We start from the raw sequence: 26,912 nt of genomic DNA on the forward strand, positions 1-26,912 counted from the left end.
GACAAGGAAGACATCACTAGATAAAGGCATCATCATTTTGTATCAATTCAACCTTGCAGTGCCTACCTGTAGCCATGAAAGCCGGGCTCTCATGGTAATTTTGGTTGTTCCAGTAAAGTGAGGACATGACCACTTCAAGGTATGGTTGAGGGGAAGGTTTTTACTGTAGATATGAGGACGAGTGTAGCCAGGGGCATCTGGCAGAGTCCAGAGCAGGGAGAGAAAGTAGTACACTAAACATGGCCTCCTGGGGGGAGGGGGAGAGGGAGAGATGAGAACCAAGAGAGAGGGGCAAGACCGAGGGGACCAAGAGGGCGCACGGATAAAATGGCGGGGTTCTGTAAGGATGAGAAGCAGGGCGGGGAGCCCATGAGCTGGAGAAGTTTAGGGTAGGGGGTGGGTGAGAAGAGCTGAGAGGAGCCCCAGGTACTGAGTGAGGCTGGAGGCCAGCAGACGCTTTGGCATGCCAAGAGACCCTGCAGTTAGCAGTTTGTCCTGAGTTCCTTTTGGACCTGGCAAGTCCCACTGCTGTTAAAGTTGAAGGCGTCTCCCTCTGGGTTCGCCACACTCCAGCCAGAAGGCAAAACAGCCAGGAGAGTAAGAAGAGGCCTGGCCTGCCAGAGCCCTCCCCAAACAATGTCTGCGGTCACGCTCACACGCGGGCCTTGCCCCAGCCACACCTGCAGCTGCCGGTCTACCCAAGCAGAGCCTTGAGGAATTCTTCACGCCCACTCCTGTTACAAATCTGGAGGCTAGCCTGAGGAACTCAGTGGAGGACTCGTGGAAATGGGGGTCACCGTGTCCCCTTGGTCCACTGAGAATTATGGTAGTGTTGGCCCCATTGCTGTCTGTAGCACAGAATACGAGCCTCGCACAGAGAATTCGCTTGGCTGTGCTCTGCACAGGACTGACAGGTTTGCCAGCAAGGTATTGGATCTTGCGGTCCCTTCTTATAACGGCCAGTCCTACATCCTTGACGGAATACGCTGTCAACCCCCTTGTGTTGGCCAGAGTCCTAAACTCGGTGGGCGATAGATAAGTCTTTATATAACAGAACACAACCTAACTGCTGCTTGTCACTCAGTAGACTCCTGCAGAAGATGCACCTGCTTCATAAAAAATCAGGTGACTCCTCAGGGGCCCAAATGGGGGGACTTCGTGCATTTTATAAGGCAATTGCTAAAACAGGACAGCATGGTTTGTGTCCTTGGCAGGGTCTCTCCTCCAATTACTCTTCCATCTGTTATTTGGACCTTGTGTCTTGCATTGTGTGGCTTGACTCATGTATAGAGGCTGTAAGGCTACCGGTGGCCTCAACTGCTGAACCCTCACATCAGACAATTGGACAGAAACAGTCTATGTGCTCAGCTCCGGCTGAGGCCAAGTTTTAAAAGCTGAAGCCTTTGATATAATGAACAGGTTTTGATAAGGAGGTGATGCAAACACATATTTTACTCTTATATCTGCATATAATACAGTATGCCATGATAGCCTGATAAAAACCTGTGCCTAAAACTACGGTTTCACAGGAGCAGCGTGAGCCAATGAATGCTTCACTCAAGTCAGCCGAGTTTTTGTCTGGGAAACACAGACCCTTGCCAGGAGCTGCCCAAAGGAAAGATTGTCACAGCCATTGTGCCCCCAAAGGGAGAGGCACTATTCAGAGGTGTGGCCTTGTTAGAGCGGGTGTGGTCTTGTTGGGGAAGATGCTCAAGACGCGCCCAGTGAGACAGATCACTTCCTGTTGCCTGTGAGTCAACATGTAAGAACTCTCAGCTCCTTCTCTAGCACCATGTCTGCCTGCATGCTGCCCTGCTTCCCATCATAGCCACCTCAATTAAATGCTTTCCTTTGTAAGAGTTGCCGTGGTCATGGTGTCTCTTCACAGCAATAAAACCCTAACTAAGACAGCTGTCCAGACATCCTGCCGCAAACCCTGTTTCCGTTTGCTAAGAACAAGTCCTTGTACCTGCCAAAAGTTTATTGTCATTTTCAAATGCCTGTATATTGGTGTCCACCACATGTTTGTACATTGGAACTGCTGCCTGGAAAGTATCTACCTATAAAACTGTTTGTTCCCACAGCTTCTGCTCCTACAGCTATACCTAACTAAACTCCCTTGAGTGACTAAGGGACTCAGAGGCCACTCCAAGATGATCACACAAACGAGTATGACATTGCCCAACCTCTGAAAGGCTGTGAGAAATTGTAGGGCCCACTGGACCTTTCAAAGCCTCATCTTGGTTTCAAGCCCACACATGATGTAGTTTTTCCTGCCTCTGAGTACGTGGTTGAATTCTTGCCAGTTCGAATTTTTCCACAACACTGTCATGATACAACAACCTTTATCAGGGTGCTGCCACATTGGAACACAGTTCCGGTGCAAAACTGATTCTGATTGGTCAGGTCATATTTGGCTCCAGAATAAACCATCTGTTTATTTCCTTTGATGTAAGAACTGTGTTTTTATACCTGCAGTCTTTGGCCACCAAATGTGAGGCCCCTAAAAGACAATCAGCTTCTCATTGTCAGAATCAGCTGGATTAGGACCGGGTGCCAGCATTGTCCTGCACAACATCATCCTGCACTTCGTCATCACCCCCGGATGCTGGTGAGTTCTTTCTCAGATTTACCTCCCCACCCTTCAGATTTGGTTTGTGCTACATTGGTTTATTCTGACTATTTTGAAAGTCCTCTTCATTTGCTTTGTTTATTGTTTTGATTTTGAAGTGTTTGGTTTAAGGTACCATTTTGTTGGTTTGCCTTAGAATGTAGGTTTCTGACTGTTCAGCTGGGGTTGGTTGCTTTCACAACATTCGGTTTATTAATTTGCTAGGGTTCAGACTTTGTCTCTTGAAAATCCTGAAGCATCTAAATCTATATTTGGCTTCTCTTGTTCGTTGCAACCCTGGAGGGTGTTAATAAAGTGGATACTGATGCTAAAAATGCCTGTCATGAGCTAGGAAACTGCCCATGTGCTGTGATACCAAAGTTATCCCCACAAATTAACTGGGCCAAGATACAGCCAGGTAAGCTAAGGCCAGAGGAAACTACGCCTGAGCTCTATGTGAGATTTGCAAAAGCGTTGAGTCATCATGTGGGAACTCCCACCCCCAGAACGTTGAGGGTCACGGATGTGATGTCTTGTTAAAGTATTCATTTCTGTAAGGGCTGGAAAAATATTTGGCTATGCTGGTCAAAAATAATCCAGCACAGGCCTCGCTTCTCATAATGCCCCCGTGACCTTAATGACAAACTTTTAAGACCTGGTGCCAGCACTACCTGTGAGGCCCAGTCCTCTTCTTGACAGTGTCTCATGTAGCCCACGCTGGCCTTGAACACCTGATGTGTAGCCCAGGCTGGCCTTGAACCTGACCTTCACTTCTACCTTCCCAGTGCTGGGGTTACAGACATGTGCCACTATGCCCATCGGACATTTCTGGGGCTTTCGTTTTGTGTATTTGTTTGAGGCAAAGTCTCTCTATGTAGCCCAGGCTTGCCAATTTTCCTGTCTCTGTCTCTCAAGTGCTGGGATCACAGGCACGAAATACCATTCCCAGCTCCCCACTGGACCTTTCTGAAAACGAAAACGTCTCTCAGGCAAAGTCAGGATCTTGGCCAAGTGTTACATCCACAGCCTTTAGGGCTGTAGGTGAGCTTGGACAGGGCTGCTGACCCCCACCCTTGCCCAAGTGGATGAGAGTTCCTGAAAGGAAGCTCCCTACAAAGGCCGATTAAAGCTTCAATGACTGTGGTGTCTTCAAGGTTGAGAATCTAATTACAACTTCTCTCCAGCTATTTTAGCCTAGGATAGCCTCCTTGTCCACATGTGTGTAGATCTAAAGTCCCGATGATCAGGAATGCAGTGTCTTAACGAAACCCTATCCTCCACCAACCGAAGGGCTAGGAATAATATCAGATAGCATCTGTGGCCCACAGTTGAGACCACCTTATACGTTCTAAGTGCTTCGATTTATAACTTTCTTTGTTCTGTTCCATTAAAATCTCCACAAAACCACTCCTACGTTGGAACATCATATTTGAGGGGAACCCAACTCTATGGTCTGAGCCCTGGTCATGCATATTTTAGCTCCAGAATAAACTCTTTTATACCCTTTGAGTTGAATGTTGTGGTTTTGTGCGGACTCCCTTACAGCTTTGGCTTCTTGGAAGAGAGAGCAAGAGGCAGACTGTCCACTGGCAAATCAGCAGAGTGAGGTTGTTCCAGTCAAGAACTGGAATTGACTGGTTTGTGAAGGAGTGTTTGGTTCATAAACCATGTTCTCTTTCTATTTTTGTTTTTAAAACGGTGTGTGTTGTGTGTGTGTGTGTGTGTGTGTGTGTGTGTGTGTATGGGTGTGTGGTGTGTGTATATGGGTGTGTGGTGTGTTTGTGTATGTGTGTGTGTATGTGTGTGTGTGTGTGTGTGTGTAGTGTGTGTGTATGGTGTGTGTGTGGTGTGTGTGTGTGTATATGGTGTGTGTGTGGTGTGTGGTATGTGTATATGTGTGTGTGTGTGTGTTTGTTGTGTGTGTGTATGTGTGTGTGTATGGTGTGTGTGGTGTGTTTGTGTGTGTGTGTATGGTGTGTGTGTGGTGTGTTTGTGTGTATGTGTGTGTGTATATGGTTGTGTGTGTGTGTGTTGTGTGTGTATGTGTGTGTGTGGTGTGTTTGTGTATGTGTGTGTATGGTGTGTGTGTGTATGTTTGTGTGTGTATGTGTGTGTGTATGGTGTGTATGCTGTTTGTGTGTGTTTGTATGGTGTGTGTGTGGTGTGTGTTTGTGTGTGTGTATGTGGTGTGTGTGTATGTGTGTATGTGTGTGTATGTGTGTGTATGTGTGTGTATGTGTATGTGTGTATGTGTGTGTATGTGTGTGTGTATGTGTGTGTATGTGTGTGTGTTGTGTGTGTGTGTGTGTGTGTGTATGTATGTGTGTGTATGTGTGTGTATGTGTGTGTATTGTGTTGTATGTGTGTGTATGTGTGTGTATGTGTGTGTGTGTGTGTTAGCTTTTTGTCAACTTGATGCTAACTAGAGTCGTCTGAGAAAAGAGAACCTCATTGAGAAAACCCATTGTCACACTGGCCTGTGGACAACCTATTGGGCGTTTTCTTGATTGATGTGGGAGGTTCTAGCTCACTGCAGGAGGTGCTGGTGTCTATGAAACAGCAAACTGAGCAAGCTAGGGGGAGCAAGCCGGCAGGCAGCATTCCTCTGTGGTCTCGGCTTCAGTTCCTGCCCTCAGGTTTCTGCCCTGGCTTCCCCCAATGATGGACAGTTAATCTGTAGGACAAATAAACTCTTTCCTTTCCACGTTGCTTTTGGTTGTGGCACAGCAGTAGAAAGTTAACTAATATGGGGGGCGGGGTGGTGGTCAGGGCTTTGCTCATGCTAGACAAGGGTCCCACCACTGAGCTACATCCACAGCCCCGTCTCAAACAAATTCAAAGTTGTTTTTTTTTTTTTTTCCCTGTTTGGGGGTCCTTGATGGTTCTGCTCTATTGGTCAATCCAGCACAGACTGGGGGACATTTGTTATTGGTCTATATTTATGGAGGTGGTCACACCTACTGGATGATATAGTTGGTTATGAACTGAGGCCATCTATTGAGTGACTATTACGTGCTGACCCTGGGGTAGTCACTTTTTACATTTTTATCTTTAATCACTATACCTTTTCAACCCCACAGACAGGTCTCACAGAGAGGTCACAGGCTAGTCGATGTCCGAGGGGACAAAGCCCAGGGCTTTTCTGTTTTTGGAGACATCCCAAATAGAGCGACTGAATAAGATCAGGAGCTCAGCCTTAATGCGTGCTTGCTGTTGGGACAGGGACAAAGTGGAGCCTCACTCATGCACAGTTTAACAATTACACGGATGTGGTCTCATTAATTCCCCTATGGCTCAGATCTTCAGTCTCCCCAAATCCCATATGCTAAACAATGAGATCTGGGGACAATGGTGGCCAGCTTGTGGTACCGTTGGGAGGTGGCACAATCTTTAAGATGTAGAGCCTGGGAGGAGGAAGTTAGGTCATTGGAAGAGTGCCCTTAAAGAGGGATCCTAGGACCCTGACCCTCCCATACCTTTTCTTCTCCTGGCTACCATGAGATGAACAGTGTCAGCATGCACTCCCCCGAGATGTAATGTGCCAGTGCAGCCCCAAAACAAAGGGGCGCAGAGACCATGAACAGCAGCCTCTGAAGCTATGACACCACATTAAAAAAACACTTTTCTGCCCTTTAGACTGTTTATGTCACATATTTTGTTACAGCAGCGGAAAGCTAGGAAACACAAATAATATACAAATATAGACTATTTACAGAACACCAGCAACATACAAAACATACAGGTAGGAAAGGAAATCTCTCTGATTCTTGAGAATGCAAAACGTCCATGTCTGCCCAGCATGGGGCCGACCACTTCTGAGCCGAGGGTGGTCTGCAGACATCCTTAGGACTTGATAGAGTTTCCACTTGCGTCCCTCATTTCTGTTTCTCACAGTTTCAATGTGGTCCCACTTTAGTGAGCACCAAGAGCTCACGTTACATTCAGTGGTCATTAAAAAATAATCATGAAAGTCTCTCTCTCTTTTTTAGACAGGGTCTCGGTCCAGCTTGGTCTTGTAATCCTGCTTCTCCTCCTCCACCTCCCAAGGGTTGTGCTTACAGGCAGACCCTGCCGTTCCTGGCTTGTCTGGTGTCGGGGATTGAAGCTGGGACTTCCTGTGTGTTGGGTAAGCATTCTATCAGCCGAGCCACACTCTCAGCCCTAACTACTGAACTCTTTATAAAGCTGTAAACTCCAAACACATGGAGTGTTTTTTTTTTGTCACTGGACCTGGCTCTTCGGTAGTCTGTACAAGTCCAGCATCAGAAAGTTCTAGAGTTGGAGTTTTCTCCACTGGCCCTGCTGATCACAGTTCTGAGGCAGATGTGAGAAGGAAGGGGTCACAATGTGCCGGTGAGGGGGTTTCGTCCTTGGACCCCAGCTCTTGAGGTTCCGGCTCGCACGGGGTCCCCAGGGCACAGCTGTCGCTGAGATTCTGCTTGCTGCCTCTTGACTCTTGGGTGACGATGCTCAGCTTGTCGAACACCTCGGTCTTGTCAGAGACAGGCAAGGAGAGCAGCAGAAAGGTGCTGGGGTGGGGGTGGCCCAGAAACTGCAGGGAAGTTAAAGCCATTACTTAAGAACCAAATCCTCCCCGCCCCCACTCTTAAAGGCTGTTACTTAAGAATCAAATCACTCCCCCACCCCATCCCACCCCGTTTTTCTTCCTTTTTCTGGGCTGACAAGCAGGGTTTTATGCAAAACTTTAGGGTTAGAAAGATGCAACTTTAAAATGCAACAGTAACATTGTGGTGGCTCCCTTATCACACGACCTAGCAGTTCTACTCACGGGTATGTTCTCAAGGGAAATAAATGAAAGCTGAAGAGACCCATTTAATGGCTGACAGTTACCCCACAGCAGGACAAAGGCAGGCATCCCCCAGGGATGAGCACACAGATGCTGCGCTGGTCCTTCAGTGGACCATTATTCTGCTTTTAAAAAGAGGAGCTTCTGGGCCGTGAGATCGCTCGGCAGGAAAGGGGGGCTTCCCATGCACACCCGTGACCTGAGTGTGATCCCCCACTCCATGGCAGGAAAAGAGAACCAACTCCTGAAAGTTGTCCTCTAGCCTAGGCTAGATGTGGCTCAGCTAGCAGAGTGACTGCCCAGCATAGCAGACAACTGGACATGGATGGTGCACATCCATGATCCCAGCACTTGGGAGGTGGGCGCAGGGGGATCCGAAGTTCAAAGTCATTCCTGGCTGCATCGTGAGTTTGAGGTCAGCCTGGGCTACATGAGACCCTGTCTTTTAAAAAAAAAAAAAGAAAGACAGGCAGCTAACGAGTCTGTGTGGTTGCACTTATGCGAGGGATCTGGAGAGGGATCTACAGAGACAGATGTTAGAATGGTGGCTGACAGGAAGGAGCGCCCGGGCGTGTTTAGCAGGATGAGCTTCTGCCACGCATGTGCGGAGGGCTCTGGGGGTGTGCTTGGTGGCGGTGGCGGCCTCACGCCACGGAGCTCCATTCTGAGATGGGATTAAGGTGGGGATGCTGCCTGTGTGTTAGCACAGTTAAGAGGCGGGACGAGAACTGGCAGCGTGTCCACAGGATGCTCACTTGTCACCCTCTGACAGTTGTTCCTGGAAAACAAGGTGGCCTCTGAGCCTGATCCCGAGGCTGTGAGCAAGCAGGGTGTTGGGGGTGAGGGCAGGGAGTAGAAGGTATACAGGCCATGGATGAATGTGTCATGGATGGGCACACGGCGTATCTCGTGTGTCTTGGGCCAAGTTCACCAGGGTCCTCGGTGCCACTCCGTTTTGACCTTTAACCTGGTAATGTCCAGTACAGTAGCCGAGCACCACAGGTGGTTACTAGCCACTTGACAGGTGCCTGGCTTGAACCGAGGTGTGTGAGTATGAAACAGACACGAGATGTTGAAGATTTTGTATAAAAAAATGTAAAATATTTTAATAACTTAAAGCGTATCGGTTGAATTGAAATGGTACTATTTTAGATTTCTCATAAAACACTACTGCAGTCTGGAAACAGCTGCGGACCCCGCAGTGCCTCTTGGGAGGCCTCCATCCAGCTTCCCCGTTCCCGTCTCCCTGAACGTGCACACGCCAGGTTAACATGCACTGTGCATCCTGAGGTGAACTAGAGAGCGGTGACGTGGGGGATGTTAGTTCTCTGCAGTTTCCTTTGCCTTCGCTGTCTAGCTCTTCTCCACACACCCCCCCTCCCCTCACAGCTACTGTGAGGCCTGCTGGCCTTGGAGGACCAGTCGGCTGGTCCCTGGAATGCACTTGCCTAGCTTTGTTCAACACCCCCCCCCCCACCCCGTCTGAACAGTGTCTTTGTGACGGCGAAGCCAGGCAGTAACAATACCAGGGGAAGATTAGCTCCTTCCTGGTTCTCAGGGAATGAAACATCTTCCACGCAGCGCCCAGGTCTGCCCTTCTTTGCTCTTGCTCTCACTAGCTTCATACCAGTTCGTCCCAGAGATTCTCAACTGTGGTGCTGCGAGACTTGCCCACACTGCTTTCAGAGAACTCTCTCTGCTGGGAAACTCTATGGTCCCAGGTCTTGCTTCCTAGCTGTGGTGGGTGCTGTCCTGTGGTGCCCACAGTCCCTTCATCATGTCCCCGGTGTCTAGGAACTCTAGCAGCTGGAATTGCTCAGAGCTGGGTCCCTTTCTGGGAGCAGCACTCTAGTATAAGCCCTGTGTCCTCCTCGGCACTCATTCACATCAACTTCTGGTGTGTGAACAAAGGCTGTCACGGTATATTAAAGGACCGGCAGTACATGTGGCATCGTTAAAGCTGGGCTGGGTGGGGGATCTTCTTAGGAAGCACTGGAGAACCGGTACATCAGACAAGTGTGAGGAGCCCCATAGAAAAGGTACACCCAAGAAGGCGAATGACGGCCTGTCCATCCCATACCGAAGGAAGCACTCCTGGGTGCTCGGACAGCGGATTCCACAGCGGGGATATGGCACACCATGTTCCAGAGGCAGAGGTTGCTGGCATCGTGAGGAACACAGAACAGAAAAGGGCCCTGCAGTATGGGCTGTGGAGCAGGCAAACTTCCTCAGGCCTTCAGGCTGGCATGCGACTCAATGACTACATGCTAACTGAGCCTGACACACATGTGTGACCCTGGGGATCTGTAAAGTGTGTGATGGAAAAAACTGGGAAAACTTCACAGTCAATTGCTCTGGGATGGCCTTTCTGTATGCAGTGAATATGTGTTGCTAGCATTGGTTAATGAAGAAGCTGCTCTGGCCTATGGCAAGACGGGTTATAGCCAGGCGGGAAGTCCAAGCAGAGACACAGGGAGAAGAAAGGCGAGGTCAGGGGAGACACTGAGCATTGGGGGAGGTGGGGTGTGTGTGGGAGGGTGGAGTGGGTGGGGTATGGGAGGGTGGTGGGGAGAAAGATGTAATGGAACACAGGTAAAGCCATGAGACATGTGTCGATACATAGATTGGACAGTCTCGACCTTAGGGAAGTGTCCCTCATTCCATCCCACCTACCTCCTTCAGGTGCTGTGGAATAGATGTTCTAGAGCGGAAGGTGTACTTGGCCTTCTTGTAAATGAACCACAGCAAGGCAAAGCAGCCGAGGAGGAGGAGGAAGACCACAAAGACGGAGGTCACCAGGAGGATGGCCACTATCCAGGAAGGGGTCGTTTCTGTTGGGGACAGAGGAGCTGGTTAGACTCTTGGCACATGGACAGGTTGAGTCACGGGGGATTACACACCCATTCCAAGCCTTGTGATCCAAAACATTCCCTCAAGACAGGCCCATCTGGCTGGGCGGTGTTGGCACACGCCTTTAATCCCAGCATTCGGGAGTCAGAAGCAGGCAGATCTCTAAGTTCGAGGCCACTCTGGTCTACAGAGCAAGTTCCAGAACAGCCAAGGTTACACAGAGAAACCCTGTCTTGAAAAACCAGAAAAACAAAACAAACAAACAAACAAACAAACAAACAAACAAAACAGGCCCATCTGGTCATAATGGCCCAGAAACATGGCAGTGGTGCTGTGGGATGGTCTGTATGTCAAATTACTCTGATTGGTCAATAAATAAAACACTGATTGGCCAGTGGCTAGACAGGAAGTATAGGCGGGACTAACAGAGAGGAGAAAAGAAAGAACAGGAAGGCAGAGGGAGTCACTGCCAGCTGCCGCCATGACAAGCAGCATGTGAAGATGCCGGTAAGCCACGAACCACGTGGCAAGGTATAGATTTATAGAAATGGATTAATTTAAGATATAAGAACAGTTAGCAAGAAGCCTGCCAGCCATGGCCATACAGTTTGTAAGCAATATAAGTCTCTGTGTTTACTTAGTTGGGTCTGAGTGGCTGTGGGATTGGCAGGTGACAAAGATTTGTCCTGACTGTGGGCAAGGCAGGAAAACTCTAGTTACACAGTTGGCTGGAGGTTCTTGGTGTTTCCGTGAGTTTCACCTCTTTCCTGAACCCTCTTCACAGTGCGGTTTCTGGTCTGATTGATGGCACATAGAACAATAAGCAAGGATCCTGGTCTACTTTCCTGTTTGTAGAGAGGCTAGGAGCCCACCTGCTCTGGGTATTCTGCTCTGACCCCCACACAGGGCCCGAGGGAGGCAGAGGCCCCCTGTGCTTGGTATTGAGAGGAGAAAATGGCTTTACACAGAGGAACACACACAAACCCGAGTGACCACACCTTGTCCCTGGGGCCATCCATTCTTCCCGGAGTTCCTGACCAGAGCTTACACATCACGTGCGTGTTATTGTCAGCACGTGACCAGATGCCTCTGATTACTTGCAGTGAACTTTTCTAGAAAGGCCTTCCTACCTGAGACCTTCTCTGCCTATCTGGAACATAATCATGGTGCTATGACCCAGGAGTGTCTTCCTGAGTGGCTGATAACCACTTCCGTGACGCCAACAGGAAGGATGTCTCTATAAGATCAGCAGGTTTTGATAAATGCCAGTTGGCAGACCCAGGCAGCGAATGGTAATGGCACTAAACTCAGTTCAGTCATTTTTTTACTTGTCTCCTCTGCTTGTCTGGCTCCCTCCTCCCCCTACTTTCTCACTTTTGGGCACTTCTCTCACAGGCGAAGCTCAGCTCCTCCCCCTATTGTAGTTAGTAGTCACTGAATAAAATCTAGCGTTCCTGCTTCAACCAGTCCTGCCTGGTTTATGTGTCAGCATCCAGGAGGTCACCCTGGTCAGCTGTGGTGCCAGCTCCCTCCCTCACACCAGTCCCTTCTCCAGCTGACCTGGCCAACTGGCTTCCCCCTACCCGACCCTTGCCAACCAGCACCATCTTCATGAACAAGGCCATGTGCATCTGGTACCTAGTGAGCTGAGAGAACAAACCCCGCCTGGGAAGAGCAAATCACTTGAAAGGGACTGTGGGGAGAATGCCAAGTGCCACTTAGACACAGACGACCAGAGAACTCTGGCCAGTGTGACGGTCCTGGTATTCCATTGACTCTAGGCATCTGCTGGCGTTTGAGCAAACTGCTCTTGAAATGTCCATGGGTAAAGAGATGGATGGATAATGGATGGATGGACAGAAGGATGGACAGATGGACAGACAGACTGATGGGTGGATGGAGCATTTGTATGGGTGAGAGGCTGGGAGGAAAATTTCACATCTTCTGCCCCCTCCCTCCCTCCCTTGGCCCCTTGCGTTTCCACACACACCAACCCCCTGACTGTCCCGTCCCACCTTACACCTTGCCAGATTGGAAGAACTATATCCCAGTGCCAGGGTCTTGTTTCACACTGCACAGCCCCTTTCCTGCTTGACCTTGTCCTGATGAAGGGAGGGTCCAGAGAGCTGGCTGGAGTGGCTCCTCGGAGGACTTGGACAATGTGAGGTCATCCCATCTCAGACACTTTGCTGAGAAAGTTTCAGGCTCTACTCACTCATCCACGCAGGCTTCCAGCCCGGTGAGTCAGAGCTGCCAAGCTCCCTCAGGTGGGGTGGTGGACGGTAACAGCTGGGTTCCTGGTATTTTAGATAAGGACACGCCTGGCTGATGGTGACATTTATGTTATTTCTCAGGAAGAGTCAGAGGTTGAGGGTGGGAGGGGCTGATGTCTAAAGGGTGTGAATTGCAGGGCAAATTACCGAGGTGCACTCTTGGTCAGTTCTTCCCTGGCTGCAGATCTATCTGACTACACTATTGGCAGACCATGTTTCTCAGTTTTATTTTAAGGGTCAGGGTGCCTCAGTCTACCTTTGGAATTAGTCTGTAGGTAGTGAGTTAAAAAGAATGCAATCTGGGTTTATGCAGGGCCTGTGCTCGGCTCTGTCTTTGTCCTTCACTAGCTGAGTGACTTTGGGTAACAGAAGGAACCTGGGAGCCTCCTTTTCTAAGATGCTCACACTGAAAACCTTCTATAGCATTTAAATGAGAAAAAACAAACAAACAAACAAACAAACAAAAAACACCCTGTAAAATGGATATTTGCCAAACAGGTTTCCTATTTGTCTTTAAAAAAAGTTTGGATCCTGTCAGGAGACAAAGACTTATTCTGTGGCCTAGGTTGGCCTGCAACTCACTACACAGTCCAACCAGGCCTCACGGTGACTCCTTATGTCTCAGCTTCTTAAGCATTGGAATTACAGGCTTGGGCCACCACGCCAGTTTTCTGTTAGATCAAATTGTGACCCTCGCATCAGATTTCACGACACCAGTAGCTCCACAGGTGTCCCGCCTCTCATGCTGTGGGATTACTGACAAGTCTTTGGCTGCTACAGAGGCTGGGCCGTATATTCTCACTGGGCGGCAGTCACCATGTATCTGTGTGTAGGCAGCGCCAGCCCGGATAGGCAGCACATCCTTCTCTTCCCCGACTTCCTCTCTCGTCTGTTTGGTTTCAATCCTCTCCTCTCCTCTCCTCTCCTCTCCTCTCCTCTCCTCTCCTCTCCTCTCCTGTCCTCTCCTGTCCTCTCCTCTCCCTCCCCTCCCCTCTCCTCCCCTCCTCTCCTCTCCTCCCCCCACCCCTGCCCAGCACATATGTGTGTGCTTTGGTGCTGGGGTAGAATCCAGGACCACACATGCTAGATGAGACCTTTATCACTGAACGCCCGCCCCCACCTCATTGCTCTGTTAATAAACAGTGTGGAGAGCACCCTGCTAGATGCCACTGTACCCTGGCTCCATATTTCACAGGGGGCTTCAATACATAATGGCACTAGCTGAGACACTATGTGTTCCAAGTTCCCCTTCCCAGTCATTATATGTCCCCAAAGCCAGAGATGCGGGAAAGGCAAGGCAAGGCAAGGTGTGGCAGGGCGCAGTCTCTGCTGGGTGGTTGTATGAGGACCACAGAGTGAAGAAAGGACCACAGAGCGTAGTAAAGGTGGATTCATTGAGTCAGACCTCAGCCCACCGGACTGGCGAGAGACAGCCAGGTTCCTCATAATGGGGCATCTCGTTTATAGCACGAAGCAGAGGCATCAGGGTCTGGGGACCATGCAGATGATGGGGAGGCTGATCTGTGACCTGTGGTGGAGTGTGAGCCGACTGCCGTGGTGTCTAGGACCCATGGGTGGGGCCCAAGTAGCCCTGAGGAGGCAGTTCCAGGCTGTGCATGTGCCTACTCACCATCATTGGTTGTCTGCTCACAGACAGGTTCGCTCCATTCTCCAGTTCTGTTCTGATCAGGAAGAAATACTTGAACTTGAAAGCAGTAAGTTGTCCACGGCTCCAGGTTTCTGAAGACCTCGGAGTCATATGGAGAAGTGACTTGAAACTATAAGGGAGACACATATAAGGGAGACAGTGAAGGGAATCATCTCTCATTCATTTCCCTTTCTCATGCGCTATAAACTGGGCTTCAGACTTATTAGAAAGAGCCCCCTCCCGGAACTCATTCCAGCTCCTGACACATGCTGCATCCTAAAGAATGTGACAAGACTGACTGGGAGGCCAGCAAACCACCTCATTGCCTCAATTCTGTAGCTTATGTGGCATCTAAACCATCACACACTTCCCTTAAAAAACACTGCAGCCAATTAAGGCAACCTGGTTTCTTTCCTCATGGGGGTCCAGTGTGTGATGCCAAAACAACAGTCTCCTTGGGAGTATGTGCAACCTGCGGCTTGTATAGACCGCTCTAAGGGACCTTGGAGAATTTCCTGGTAGAGATTCAAACCCTTGCTATCATGCTATCTCTACTCTAGGCTCCAGACAGGTATGTGAGGTGCCTTTGGGATGCCCCCATGCACACTGGCCAGGATTCACACTGGCCAGCATGTCATATGCTGCAGAAGAAGACACATGTGGCTGAGACTCTCTGTAGGACCAAGTTTGAGTTCCACATCTCAAAAAAGTGGGGTTTTGCCAAGTTGAATGCAGATAAATTGCAGAGAAGCAGCTCATCCTGATGGCTATGGGTTAAATGTTCCCCAATTGAGGTCCTCTGGACAAGTGGCAAGCCATGCCCTCATGAGGGTCTCCATAGTGCTGTTCACTAATTAATACATTCGGTTAAAATTAAAAAAAAAAAAAAGATAAATCACATTTAATGGGTTGAACTGCATCCCATAAAATTTCATGTATTTGTATCTGTAAATGTGACCTTATTTGGATGTAGACTCTTTTAAAATTTAAATTTATTGTTAGGCATGGTGGTGTATGCCTTTAATCCCAACACACACACACACACACACACACACACACACACACACACACACACTAAAATTACCCTTTTAAAACTATATTTTTAAAAAATAGAAATTTGGCATTTTTAAAAGAATAGAAATATATAGGCATCCAGGGATAAAGCCATGTAAAGAAATGGCCAAGAGCTGAAAATGCTCTTTGAAGCCATAGAGAACCAAATGATTGCCAGCAAGCCTGCAGGAGTTGGGGAGAGGTATGGAGAGAACCCCACATCTTCAGGAGAGTGGTCCTGGAGACATGTTGATCTTCAACTCTCAGACTCCAGAAATGTTAGACAATACATTTCTGTGATTGAAGCTACTAACTTAGCTAAGAGAAGCCATGCATGGTGAGACTCAACGTGCATCCCACCCTGCCCCCAGGTTCATAGCATGTTTGTGATCCTTGCTGTTTGGGTTCCCCACATATGTGCCTGGGTCGGCTCTGACTCCCAGGCTCTTGTCCTCTTCAGAATACTGCTGCATTCTTCCTGGAGTCTTTGACTAATGCCATTTGAATTCAAATATAAGAACATCACAAGTAATGATATGCTTCTGAGTTTGAGAAACCAAAGTAGTTCCTCAGCAACATCAAGGGGAAATAAAAGAGCATACTAAGGGAGGATAGAGCCTTCCTTCTTTTTCATAACTGGATCTTTCCCCATGGGGGTGGGGCTGTTGCCGGCTTGTTAGTATTGATTGCGGGAACTGGATTGCAGTTATTGAATCCAAGAAAAGACGGTCACAGCTCCCCACAATAGACAAAGCACCCCCACCACCACTAACGGAAGACTCAAAAGAAAACATAACACATGCTAGATTTTCCTTCTAGTAGTTCAATGCCTCGAAACCTGGTCACGTGATTTTTGAAGCACAGGCATCGGTAGGTGAAGGGTCAATTTCCTTTGGGGCTTTCTCTTATCCTTTTATTTCTGGGCTGTTCTGGTTACATCCTCCTTTTCCCATCAAGATGATGGAACTTCCAAAAGCTCTTCATGCTATTTAGTCTAGGGAGCTGATCTGGCAGCATCCGAGGGAGGCTGGCACTTTAAAAGGGAATGTTATACAATGGTGGAGCACAAGGAGGGAGCACCGGACTTTGCAGCATTCACAGCACAAAGTGTAGCTAGAGGACGGACTTGCAGCCAGATGCCAGTTCTGTGGGCATATTCTCCATAAGAAGCAAAAAGAGGGCTTTGCATGTCATGCTTGGTGAGGGAGGCACTCAGCCATGGTGAGTACGGGACCGGGTCCTTAATTAGAGGATACCAGTGATCCCTGGAGTGCAGTGAATGGGTCTTCTTTTTGGGTTGCAGGGCTTAGCAGAGATATTACATTGATGAGTGATTATGACTCTAGATATTTGGAGGCATGCACTTCCTGGAGTCTTGACTGTGAGCAAAATCATCTCTTGCAAAGGCAGGTGTCCCACATGCTGTGGTTTAAATACATGCATCTTATCATGAAACGGAAACACCAATGTGGTGATATTAAAAGGGAAGGCCAGGCTGTTGGGATGGCTTATTGGGTAAAGGTATCTGCCACCAAGCCTAATGACCTGACTTCACCCTGGGACCTACATAGTGTAAGGAGAGAATCAACTCCTACACAGTGTCCTCTGACCTCTTCATGCCACACGCTCGCGCAGGAGCCCCTGTGAATACCATTAACGATCTTACGAAAGAGGTGCCAAGGAGATGTTCACTGCTCTGTCCTCCACCTTAGTCATCAAAGGACGCAGCATCAAGTATTCCTTTGGGAACAAAGTGAGCTAGACTGTGTCAAAGTGAACAAGGTCAGCCACTGTGTTTTGACCTTGGACTCCTCTGCTTCTAGAACTATCATTCATAAACTACCCACTTTATTATAGCAGCAGGAATAGACCACAACACAGCTTCATTCAGCAGGAACAGACCAACTACAGCACAGCTCTAGTCCATGGAAGATATTTTGGGTGAAAAAATTAACTTGAGATTTATGTTTGGCTCGTGTGTGTGTGTGTGTGTGTGTGTGTGTGTGTGTGTGTGTGTTTAATTCTATCATCCTAAGACTCTCAGACTCTTGGGAAGAAACTGATGAACATTTAATGTAATTAATTTGTACAGCACATATGTCTGTTTAGGACCGCAAATGGTATTTAGCTCAGAAGCACTGAGTTTGACCAGCAATGAACAAATGTGTCTACATGAAGAGAAGAGAGCCTCCTCCTGTGGCAGACAATGGGGAAAGCTGGGCTCTTGTCAGCAAATCCCACAGCTCTAGGAAGAGGGCTTTTCTTCCTGCTTTGTGAGTGAAGTGGGTTACCATGTCCATTCTTAGAACTGGGGAAGCTGAGGTCACGAGTGTGACCAGGGCAACATGGTGGCAGAGGCAATGTTCCAACCAGACTTCTGGGCTTCAGCCTCTATTTGGAAAGAACTGTCGCCTGAGCTGGTGAAATGACTCAGCCCGTGAAGGCCTGATGACTTGATCTCCAGGACTCGGGCATGCCCTTCAGCACGAAGGAATACATATAATACTATTCCTTTTAAAAGAATGCTCCCTAAAGAGGAGAGCAAGTGGGGAAACACTGGATAGGAAGGGTTAAAAAATGACACTCTTCTTAAACGTGTTGGGAGGTGTGAGGTGTTCTAACCATGAAGTGACTGGTTTGTGGTATGTGGGGAGTTGGGGGGTGGGAAGCTGGTCATTTAGTTGATCACATGGTAGCCGACTCCAACTTCCCCCAGGCAAATGCTGACTATACCCTGTTTCTCCTGCAACTTCCTGTCCAGGGAAGGGAAGGGAAGTCTGTCGTGTGGATGTCATCCCGAGAGTCTGGCCCACGTGTGCTCCTTGACAGAGTCCAGAAGCTTGGAGCTTGTCGAGGACCACGCATTAGACTCTTTGGACACTACTAGGTGCTGCCACTTTGCAAGACTCTACCTGGTCACGTGTCTGTGTGCGTGCATAGATGTGTGCACACACCAGTATGTGTGTGTGTGTGTGTGTGTGTATGGAAGCCAGAGGTTGGCATCAGGCGTCTTCCTCTGTCACTGCCCACCTTATTTTTGAGACAGGATCTCTCCCTTAAATCTGGAGTTCACCGATGGACTAAAGCAGCAGGCCAGTGAGTTCCCAGGATTTCCTGTCTATGTCTCTCAACAGTGTGATCACAGCTGTGCACTGTCATGCCTGGCTTTTCACGTGGGCACTGGGGATCCAAATTCTGGTGCTCATGTCTACACAGCGAGCACACTACCCACTGAGGCATCACCCCAGCCCCCGATGGCCTTCCCTCTCTATTATCATGGCCTACCAAACTGAGTGGAATGTGGATACCTACATCTGGAATGCCCGTGACAGCCAAGCTTACCTTCTCATTAGTCCCATTTTTCCAGTATTGAACCCTATAAGCCCATGAGCTATAAAGGTTGTTCATGGTCCATGTCTCAGGTTCATTCTCAATTTTGGGGGCCAAGAAACGCATATGCAAAGAATCAGCAAGAGATTCTATCTGCATCTCAGGAGGTCCGATAATGGCTAAGTGTAAGAACACAATAAAATGACAATTAAAAAAAAATCACATTTTAAACACGTCACTCGAACACGAATTCTTCATATATATGTGCAACAATCTATTAGAGGATAACGCTGATCCCTTACAGACCACTGTTACAACACTGAATGATGTTGATAAGGAAGATGGATGGATTTTTTTTTTTTTGCCTATTTAAAAAGATCCAATAACTTTTGTCTTTATTAATCAAATTTAACCATTTATGTTCACAGTGATACCTAATATATTTAGGATTTTTCAACCATATTGTTTGTATTGTTTGTAGAAACGGCTTGGGGGTGGGGTGGGCCCCTGTACATAGCTCACGTTAGCTCAAACGTGTGCTCCTTCTGCCTAAGCCAGTGGGTTCTGTTACAGGGCTTGTACCACCACACGACAAAAAGCCTATTTAAAAACTTTTACTTTTATTAGCTTCTTCTCTTTCTCTTTGTTTTCTACCTTCTACTGGCTTGCATTTTCTTTTGTTTTCTGGTCTTAAGGCTACAAATGAGGTTTCCATTACCTGTAGAGATTACTCATAATATTTATCATCTATAACTATAACTATCTATCTATCTATCTATCTCTCTATTTATCTATCTACAGCTTTTCTTTGACAAACTATTCATGTAGCCAGGCTCTTCACTCCATCTAGATTGCCATCCAAACTTCTCTCCTCAGGGAGCCTGAATATTGAGGCCCCATGGACAAGCGTGGCATCCCTCTCTTCCTGAGACTTTCCACTTTGAGGGCCATAGTCACTCTGTGTCACGAAATATCTACACGTCAGTCTTCCTATCATCTATTATACTGCACGAGGACAAAGCTTTGTCCTTGTTTGTTGATGTAGCTTTAATGCTGAGAACATGCCTAGCACACAGTAGGTGCGCAAAAATAACCACAGAAGGAATAACCGAAGACTCCGGGAGAGCACTGAGTTATGTCCCGTGCTCCTCTCTCTGACCACTTTTTTGGGACCTGTGTCAGCGTCTCTGCTCTCTCACTTTTACATGCGCGACCTTGGGTCACGCTCCTTGACCTGTGTCTACCGGGGACTGACCTCGAGGCGACTTAGTGTAGGATTTAGAACCAGCCAGTCCCAACTAAAAACCATCGGCACAGAAGCCTGTGTATCAAATGGTCCCCAGCGTACATTGGCTTGGCTTCTGGTTTGAAAGGGACTGATATAAAAAAGAGGTGGCGCTCCAACCTCCGAATCGTAGCAGCCCTCAAGCTAAGGACCTGTGGTTCCATTCCCTTTACAATGCAGGCCGAGGGCTGCGAGCCACCCTGTCAGTCCTGGCATCAGGAGGGAGAAGCAGCCCTCCACTGCGGGCCGTGTTGCCGAGCTAGGGTGTAGTAGGTGAGGCCTGTCAAATGCATGTTTGATTTACGACATCTTCAGCTTTTGATGGGTTGGCAGGAACCTAACAGCAGTGGAGAGAGTTTAGCTTTGGGGCCTGATGACCAATGGACTCTACCCTTTATGTTCGTCTCCTTTCTTTGTTTTCAGAAAGGAACACTTAGAAAAGAAAATGAACTCTGAGCATTTCCGGCTGCAGAAATATGAGTTTTGTGCTTGGATAGAACTGGGAAGAGACTGGACTTCAGTCTCTTTCTGTCTGAGGGAGGGTCTAACTGTGGAAGCTGTGGAGCCCACTTGTAAAGACCTGCTTACGGACAACCGTACAGACAGGGTTCTTCCCTCTGATGAGCCGGTGAGGGCCTCATGTGAGCCTTGTTCCTGACCTTCTCGTGACCTCTGATCTGCTCTATTCTCCTGGTTGCTGTCTGGTGATTTAATTCATTTTCAGTTCCCGATACTCTAAACATGTTCATCCCCACAGCCCTCCACTTCCAACGGGGCATATTCTTCCTGAGGCTTAGCAGCCAGCTCCGCCATCTTGCACCCTTCTCCAGGCAAGAGCTCTCTCTGAGGTGGGCCCTTCTCGCTCCACAGCTACCTCTATCCTCTTGTCTTCTGCCACACTTTAAAGATGATTTTTTAAATTTGATTTTAATTTTGTGTGTACAGTGTTTAGCCTGTACGTATGCTCTGTGGACCAGGTGCCCAGGAGGCAAGAACTGCTGTTGGATCCCATGGGACTGGAATTTCACACTGTTCTGAGCTGACATGTGGGTGTTGGGAATTGAACCTGAGCTCTCTGAAAGAGCAGCCAGTGCTCTTAGCCACCGAGTCACCTCTCTAGGCCGGTAGTTCTTAGTTTAACTCATAATTCCACATTGACTTCCATCCAGAAAACTGTCACAGCTTCCTATTTCCTCTCAATAGCAGGGCTGGCCCTTACTCCTTCTTATCTGTGAGGTAGTGAAGCCAACAAGTTTATATTCATTTATTTTATTGATGATATGTATACTTTTTCCTGCTTCATCTATGAATTTCTTTGAGGTCCCAGCTTCTGTGCTGTGTTAATTTTCCTGGGCCTAGGACATTCATAGGTAGGCATGCTAACGGTTCCTACGGACAGATCACCAATGTGGACACAAGCCAGGCAAGATGGCTGCATATAACAAAGTGAAAAAATAAATGGCTTACTGTCTTCCACAGGGCAGAAGGTGACGCTCACCCACTCCGAATGTTCCTCTGCAAACTCAGCCCTGACTCTCACGGTGTGGTCGCCGTACTTAGAAAGATTTGAGAAGTCACACTGGGTAGAGGCAGTGTTCTTACAGTGATCTTGGAAATGTAAGTAACTATAGAACCAGAGAGAGAGATGCAGGAGAGTTTAGTCTCTGAGCTGACGGTTGTGTTATTCCCTGTGATACCGAAGTCAAATGTAGGATGATGAAGGCAAAAGAAGTCTTTGTTGGGTTTTGCTTCGTGTTTTTAGAGACTCTCCTTCTGTTGCCCAGGCTGGCCTCTCTAACTTACAATCCTCCTGCCTCAACACCCCAAATACCAGGGTTTCAGGCGTGCACCACCATGCCTGGAAACTTCTTAATCACTAACTTGGATAAATGATATGCCCAAGGAAATTAATGCTTTTCTAGCTGTGTGTTTCCCGAGATCTCAACGATCCCTGAAGAATCACAAGGCATTTAAACACAGTCCGATAGCCAAGACATTTGCGGGAAAATTGAGTTGAACAAAAATTGGTATCTTGGCAGGAGAGGTTTCGGCTTCCAAATAAGCATTTATGGCTCCACTCCCCAGGTTGAGTATTCAACACACTTGACCGAGGAAGCTTCCTTCCTGGATTGTGCGTTTCTGAAAGCATTGGGCTATGATTTGTGAGAGGCTGACACACGCAGGCTAACTAGGAAATAATCAGATAACTTTGAATAATGTCCCAAGAGTGACTCACACGGCGATGCTTCTGAAAAGATTATAAAACAACCCTTCCATCCTCAGAACATAGAAACAACAGCAGCCACAGCGGGAAGGTGGCAGACGTGGCAAGTGCCACTCAGCCTGAGGAGGGGTAATTTCACTGCCCCCCACCTAGGACAACATGAGCTCCCTTCCTGGCTGTGCCTAGCTGCCTGACTGGTTCCCACACACCTTCCTGTCTAGGTGTGAGAGCCAATTGGGCCACTCTTACTGTCTGTTTTGATTTCTCTTCCTGTTGCTATGATAAGATATTCTGACAACATCAATTTAAAGCAGGAAGTTTATCTTAGCTCACAGATCCAGAATTCAGTCCATCACAGCAAGGCGGTCAAGGCATCCGGAGCCCGAAGCACACGGTTAGAAGTGAGCAGAGAACACATGTGTGTGAGCGTTTGGCTCACTTCCATTTTTAGTTAGGTGTGTGCGTGTGTGCATATACTCTTGGAGGCCAGAAAAGGACATTGAATCCCCTGGAGCTAGAGTGGGGTGCCCGGGAGCTACCCCACACAGGCAAGGGGGAACTGAACTCTGGTCCTCTGCAAGATCAGCAAGCGCCCTCCATACATTCAGTTCTGCTGACGTTAGGGTTCTAGGGACCACATCGCGGCTCACTGTGTTGTGATTGATGCCCAGAGCTTTGTAAAAAGTAGGTAGGGACGACTGAGATCACAGTGTTCTGCAACCTGCCTTTCCCAGTTAACATACACAAGCAGTTTGCCAACCACCAGCTCTTCGTGGCTGGCAACCTTGCATTCTACTATTGCCAAGTCCAGGGGTCATTTCATGAAGGGGTTTTCTCTTACTCCGCCACTCCATTCACTTAATACATCAGGTGGCTGACACATGTATTTCAAAAGCCATTTCATAGCAACTCCTCTTTCCTGTTTTTCACTGATGAGTACTTTTGCTGGTAAATACATAATATGATTAAATGCTGGTGGCTTTATTTAAAAAAAAAAAAAAAGCAGTACCAGCATATACATGCGTGCTTTCTGTCACTCACCTGTGACACCCTCCTGGCACTGTTTTGTGACTCGGCCATCAAGGCCGTCAATAGCTAGATACCTGTGGCCCGGCCTCAGGTAATCATTACAGCGGCAACAACTCCAACTGGTATAAGAAAGAAGTTGATTTTCCACAGTGAAATTGCTATGTCTTTCCAGACCAAGTGGAGAAAACTTGGAGACGAAACGTCAAAATCTGCCTCACTAGAGATGCTGCAGAACGACCCTTTGTCACCCACCGGACTCTGGACTACAGATAGATGAATTGAGGTGTAAAAGAGCGCCCTGATGTAAACACCCTCCCAGTCTGCCTGCCAGAGTGTGTCCAGGAAGGTTTGACATATCCTGGATGCCTGGATGTGAGCGGCACTTTCTTAGGAACTGAGGCCTCAGACTGACTTTAAAAAGGAGGGAGCGAGCCAAGAAGCAGCTTCCTCTCTGCTTCCTGACTGGATGCCTGCGTATGACAGGCTCCCCACAGTGATGGGCTGTACCCTCAAACCAAGCCTCCCCCCAAAACCTTTCCTTCCTCACGTCGCTTTGTCAGATGTTGTCATAGCAATGAGAGAAGAAATTAATACAGCAAGGCAGAGAGTCCAGGGAGGAAAAAAGAGAGTTAATACTAAAAACTGGCAAATCTCAATGTAGATGCTCTAGCTTTTATTACTATTCTTAAAACGTTGAAATGTTCGGTTTGTATGAAATTATCTCAAACTAAGAAAAAACATTAAATACCCAGCTTTATTCTACTTTCTATTCCTTCTTGAACTTTGTCACCCTTGAGTGTGTGTGTGTGTGTGTAAAATGTCAGCTGCATGGAAAAGAGGGCGGGGCCACCGAGATCTGGAAGGGAATGCTCTCCTGTCTGGCTGAAGGGCCTGTCTGTCTGTCTGTCTCCGATTCTGAGTCACAGGTGTTGGCTGACGGCCTTGGGCCTCCTGCGGCCATTGGTGGCCCGCCATCCAGCCTGTGGCCAATGATGACAGGCTGTCGGGGAAGGCTGGCCTGCACTTCCTTCACCAGGTGCAGGGACTTGCAGACAGGCAGGCAGAGGCCCCTGCAGTGGTGGAGGCTGATGCTAGAATGTTCTAGGAGGAGGGTGGTGGTAGGGAGCAAGCGTCTCCCTGGCTCTTCTGCACACCTGGGATGTTCACGCAGCATCCACTTGTACACTGTTGACTTTTCACAGTGCTGGCTGAGTAACTGTAACAACACCATTTGTTTTCCTCTTCAGATACATCAGTTTGCGGACAGCCTGGGCTACATAGTGACGTCTACACTACCCTGGACTCCAGGCAAGCAGAGCAGGGCCTGGAGACAGAGGGAGGCCCTGGAGGGAGCTGGAGAGAGTGCCCACTACATTATTTTCCTTTAGAGAAAGGAGAGGGAGAGCAGGATGGCTCCCCGGGAGCCACCTGTCACAGTCCCACAGGTGGACACAGTCAGACTCTGTCCCGCCTGAGGTCCAGCCCAGGGCCACCATTCTCTGGCACCTTCCTGCAAACAACCATCAGACCTACCTTTCGTACTGGGCTGTGAACGTCAGATTCTCTTTGGGGAAAGCAGGTGACTCCCACTGTAGAATGTTCTTGAAATTAACCGAGTTCATCTTAACATTCTTAGGAGGTGGAATCATTCCTAGAGCTGAAAAAAAATAAGGGGCAGGGGGAAAGACTGAAATGTTTTCCCCAAAAAGAAGACCAAGAAAAACGATTACATTCAATATGGGTCTCCGGGATCCACATCTTCAAACGTTGTGTGTTGGGGGTGGGGTATTAGCTACGTTGAGGAGGCTAGGTTTTGTTTGAAGAAACAATGAAAAGAAATTTGGGGGTGGACAATAGTTGGGGACAGATGAAGGTGACTGGAATTTGAGCGGTAGAGATGGATATAGGGGTCAGGGGGATTTCAGACCAATTTTTATAAATTCTACACTCGATAGAGACCTGATGGAGACCGGTCAAGGTTAAGGACCACTTCTGGCTGAAGGCCAGGGAGCCCTGGTTGGAGCTGGGGTGGGGGGTGGGGTGGGGGCTGGGAACCCAGGAGTCTCAAATCAGCCGCACCTGACTGGATCTTCCATGGAGACTCAAGAAGGGTTATCAGGGAGTGGGTCTGAGGTTGCAAAGATGGCAGCCTTGGGCTATGGACAGAAATATTTTTTTTTTTTAAGTTTTTATGTAGAAAATTTTAAACCACTTATCCTGGAGCCAACAGAGACGAAGTGTGGCAGTAATTATTCAACACCAGGCTGCCTGGGACTCTCTCAAAGTCCCATGATAAGGACGGAGAGAGGAAAGGATCTCAAGCAGAACTCATCTGAGAGATGGGGAATCCCGTGAGCGCAGCACAGGGGGCACATGATACCGAGAGTCCCCGCTGCTGCTGAGAGTCTCCCGAAGCTATTTGGGGCGCCGAGGAGCCCAATTCAGATTTCAGGGTGTGGACGTGTGAAGAGGAAGGCGTGGGGAAGGGAGGGGAGCCGGCCCTACAGAGGAGCGGGCAGAGGAAGGGATCTGCGGCTGGGGAGGACTCGGCGCGTGTCCCCGAGGGTCGGGACAGCCACCGCGGGGTGCCCGGGTCTTTCAGAAAAGCTGGCTTCTGTTAGAACTCCTGGGGGGGGGGTGTCTATCCGCAGCTGTCCCCGCACCCCGCTTCAGTGTACCGTCTAGACAACCTGTAACCCCGCTGCGGGCTGGGGGTGGGAGGGTGGTGGTCCGTCCGCCAGGATCCAGGCCGCCTGTGAGCAGCCCACCCACCGTGGCGACAGGTTCCCGGTCCGGTGCTCGCCTCCGCACACGGTCCCTTGAGGGGTACCCCCCGGGGACCGAGACTTGGGGACGCCCCGCCTCCGAGTTCCCAGGCCTGGAAGGCCGCCCGCCCCGGGCCCCGGCCCGCCGCCGAGCTCACCTGGCAGCAGCAGGAAGCCGCCCAGCCAGCCCGTCGCCACGCTCCGCGCCCAGGCCATGGCCCCGCGCCCGCCGCCCGCCCGCCGCGGCCCCGCAGCCGCCGGCGCCCTTCCGGGAACCTCCGTCGGGCCGCAGGCCACTCCCCTCCGGCTCCCTCCGGCTCCCTCCGCCCGCAGCCCGCGGGGACCGGGGCTGCGAGGGCGGCCTCCAGCTAAATGCACTGAAAAGCCAGTCCTGGGTCACAGTGTCGTCCCCTTAACACCGCCCCCCCCCGCCCCCGCCGCCTTCATCCTGCTTCTCTCTTTCTCTGAGTTTCTTTCTCTTTTCCTAGGGGCGGTGGATGTTGAGACAGTGTCTTTCTATGGAGCCCAGACTGGCCCGGAATTCGAAGCGATCCTCCTCTGCCTCAGCTTCCCCGGCGCTGGGCAGTTCCTTTTCTCAGTATCGCTTAGTGCTCTCTGTTTTTCCTCCACTGAAGCATTACTTCTGCAAAGTCCTGTTCCCCAAAGAAAAGGTGACTCAGAGCACCCCTCAGCATAGTTTCGAAAATTTTAGTGCCCCTCCCCACCCCAAGGCTATGGCACAAGGCCGATTTGTTCACTTCGAGGTAACTTGCTTCTTGCTCAAGACTGCTGATAAAGCTTTAATTTCCTCTTCTTAAACGGACCAGGTGGTGAGGTGGGAAAATCCATAGTAGTCCGGCTGACTACAGGTCTAAAATAAAATACGCCACGTGAGTGGGGGAGACGGGGAAACCCAGCAGGCCACTGCAGATTTAGACAAAGAAGGTAAGTACAGTCTTGAAATGCCAGCAGAACCACAAATATGCTAAAGAAATACATTCTAGTGAGAAACATTCTATTGAGAAATGACTCAAAAG

At 49.0% G+C, this 26,912-nt stretch overlaps 1 protein-coding gene, 1 long non-coding RNA gene and 1 other non-coding gene across 3 annotated transcripts; 2 read left to right on the forward strand and 1 right to left on the reverse strand.

Annotated features, from left to right (window-relative positions):
* Window positions 1-2,417: 2,417 nt before the first annotated feature.
* LOC119088780 lies at window positions 2,418-23,855 on the forward strand. The gene is made up of 3 exons (XR_005092507.1): window positions 2,418-2,611; window positions 21,337-21,474; window positions 23,283-23,855. It is a non-coding gene; the product is annotated as an uncharacterized LOC119088780 (long non-coding RNA).
* On the reverse strand, window positions 6,207-26,105 carry Il10rb (interleukin 10 receptor subunit beta). The gene is made up of 7 exons (XM_028877112.2): window positions 26,034-26,105; window positions 24,644-24,767; window positions 21,325-21,482; window positions 18,585-18,751; window positions 14,172-14,319; window positions 10,092-10,249; window positions 6,207-7,163 (listed from the first exon to the last, which is right to left on the reverse strand). Exons 1-7 carry the CDS (start codon window positions 26,089-26,091, stop codon window positions 6,918-6,920), a joined length of 1,059 nt encoding a protein of 352 aa, XP_028732945.1. The 5' UTR covers window positions 26,092-26,105; the 3' UTR covers window positions 6,207-6,917.
* Window positions 14,572-14,704, forward strand: LOC114698458. Its single transcript, XR_003735349.1, has one exon. It is a non-coding gene; the product is annotated as a small nucleolar RNA SNORA70 (small nucleolar RNA).
* Window positions 26,106-26,912: the final 807 nt, after the last annotated feature.

This window comes from Peromyscus leucopus, chromosome 12 (assembly GCF_004664715.2).
Source record: "Peromyscus leucopus breed LL Stock chromosome 12, UCI_PerLeu_2.1, whole genome shotgun sequence".
In the NCBI taxonomy this organism is placed as follows: domain Eukaryota; kingdom Metazoa; phylum Chordata; class Mammalia; order Rodentia; family Cricetidae; genus Peromyscus; species Peromyscus leucopus.

Coding starts and splice junctions, on each gene's coding strand:
- Il10rb (XM_028877112.2), bottom strand. CDS start 26,091: ATGGCCTGGGCGCGGAGCGTGGCGACGGGCTGGCTGGGCGGCTTCCTG. Junction 18,752..21,324: donor CTTCTGCCCTGTGGAAGACA/GTAAGCCATTTA, acceptor TCTTACACTTAG/CCATTATCGGACCTCCTGAG. Junction 7,164..10,091: donor TTCCACAGCACCTGAAGGAG/GTAGGTGGGATG, acceptor ACTTCCCTGCAG/TTTCTGGGCCACCCCCACCC.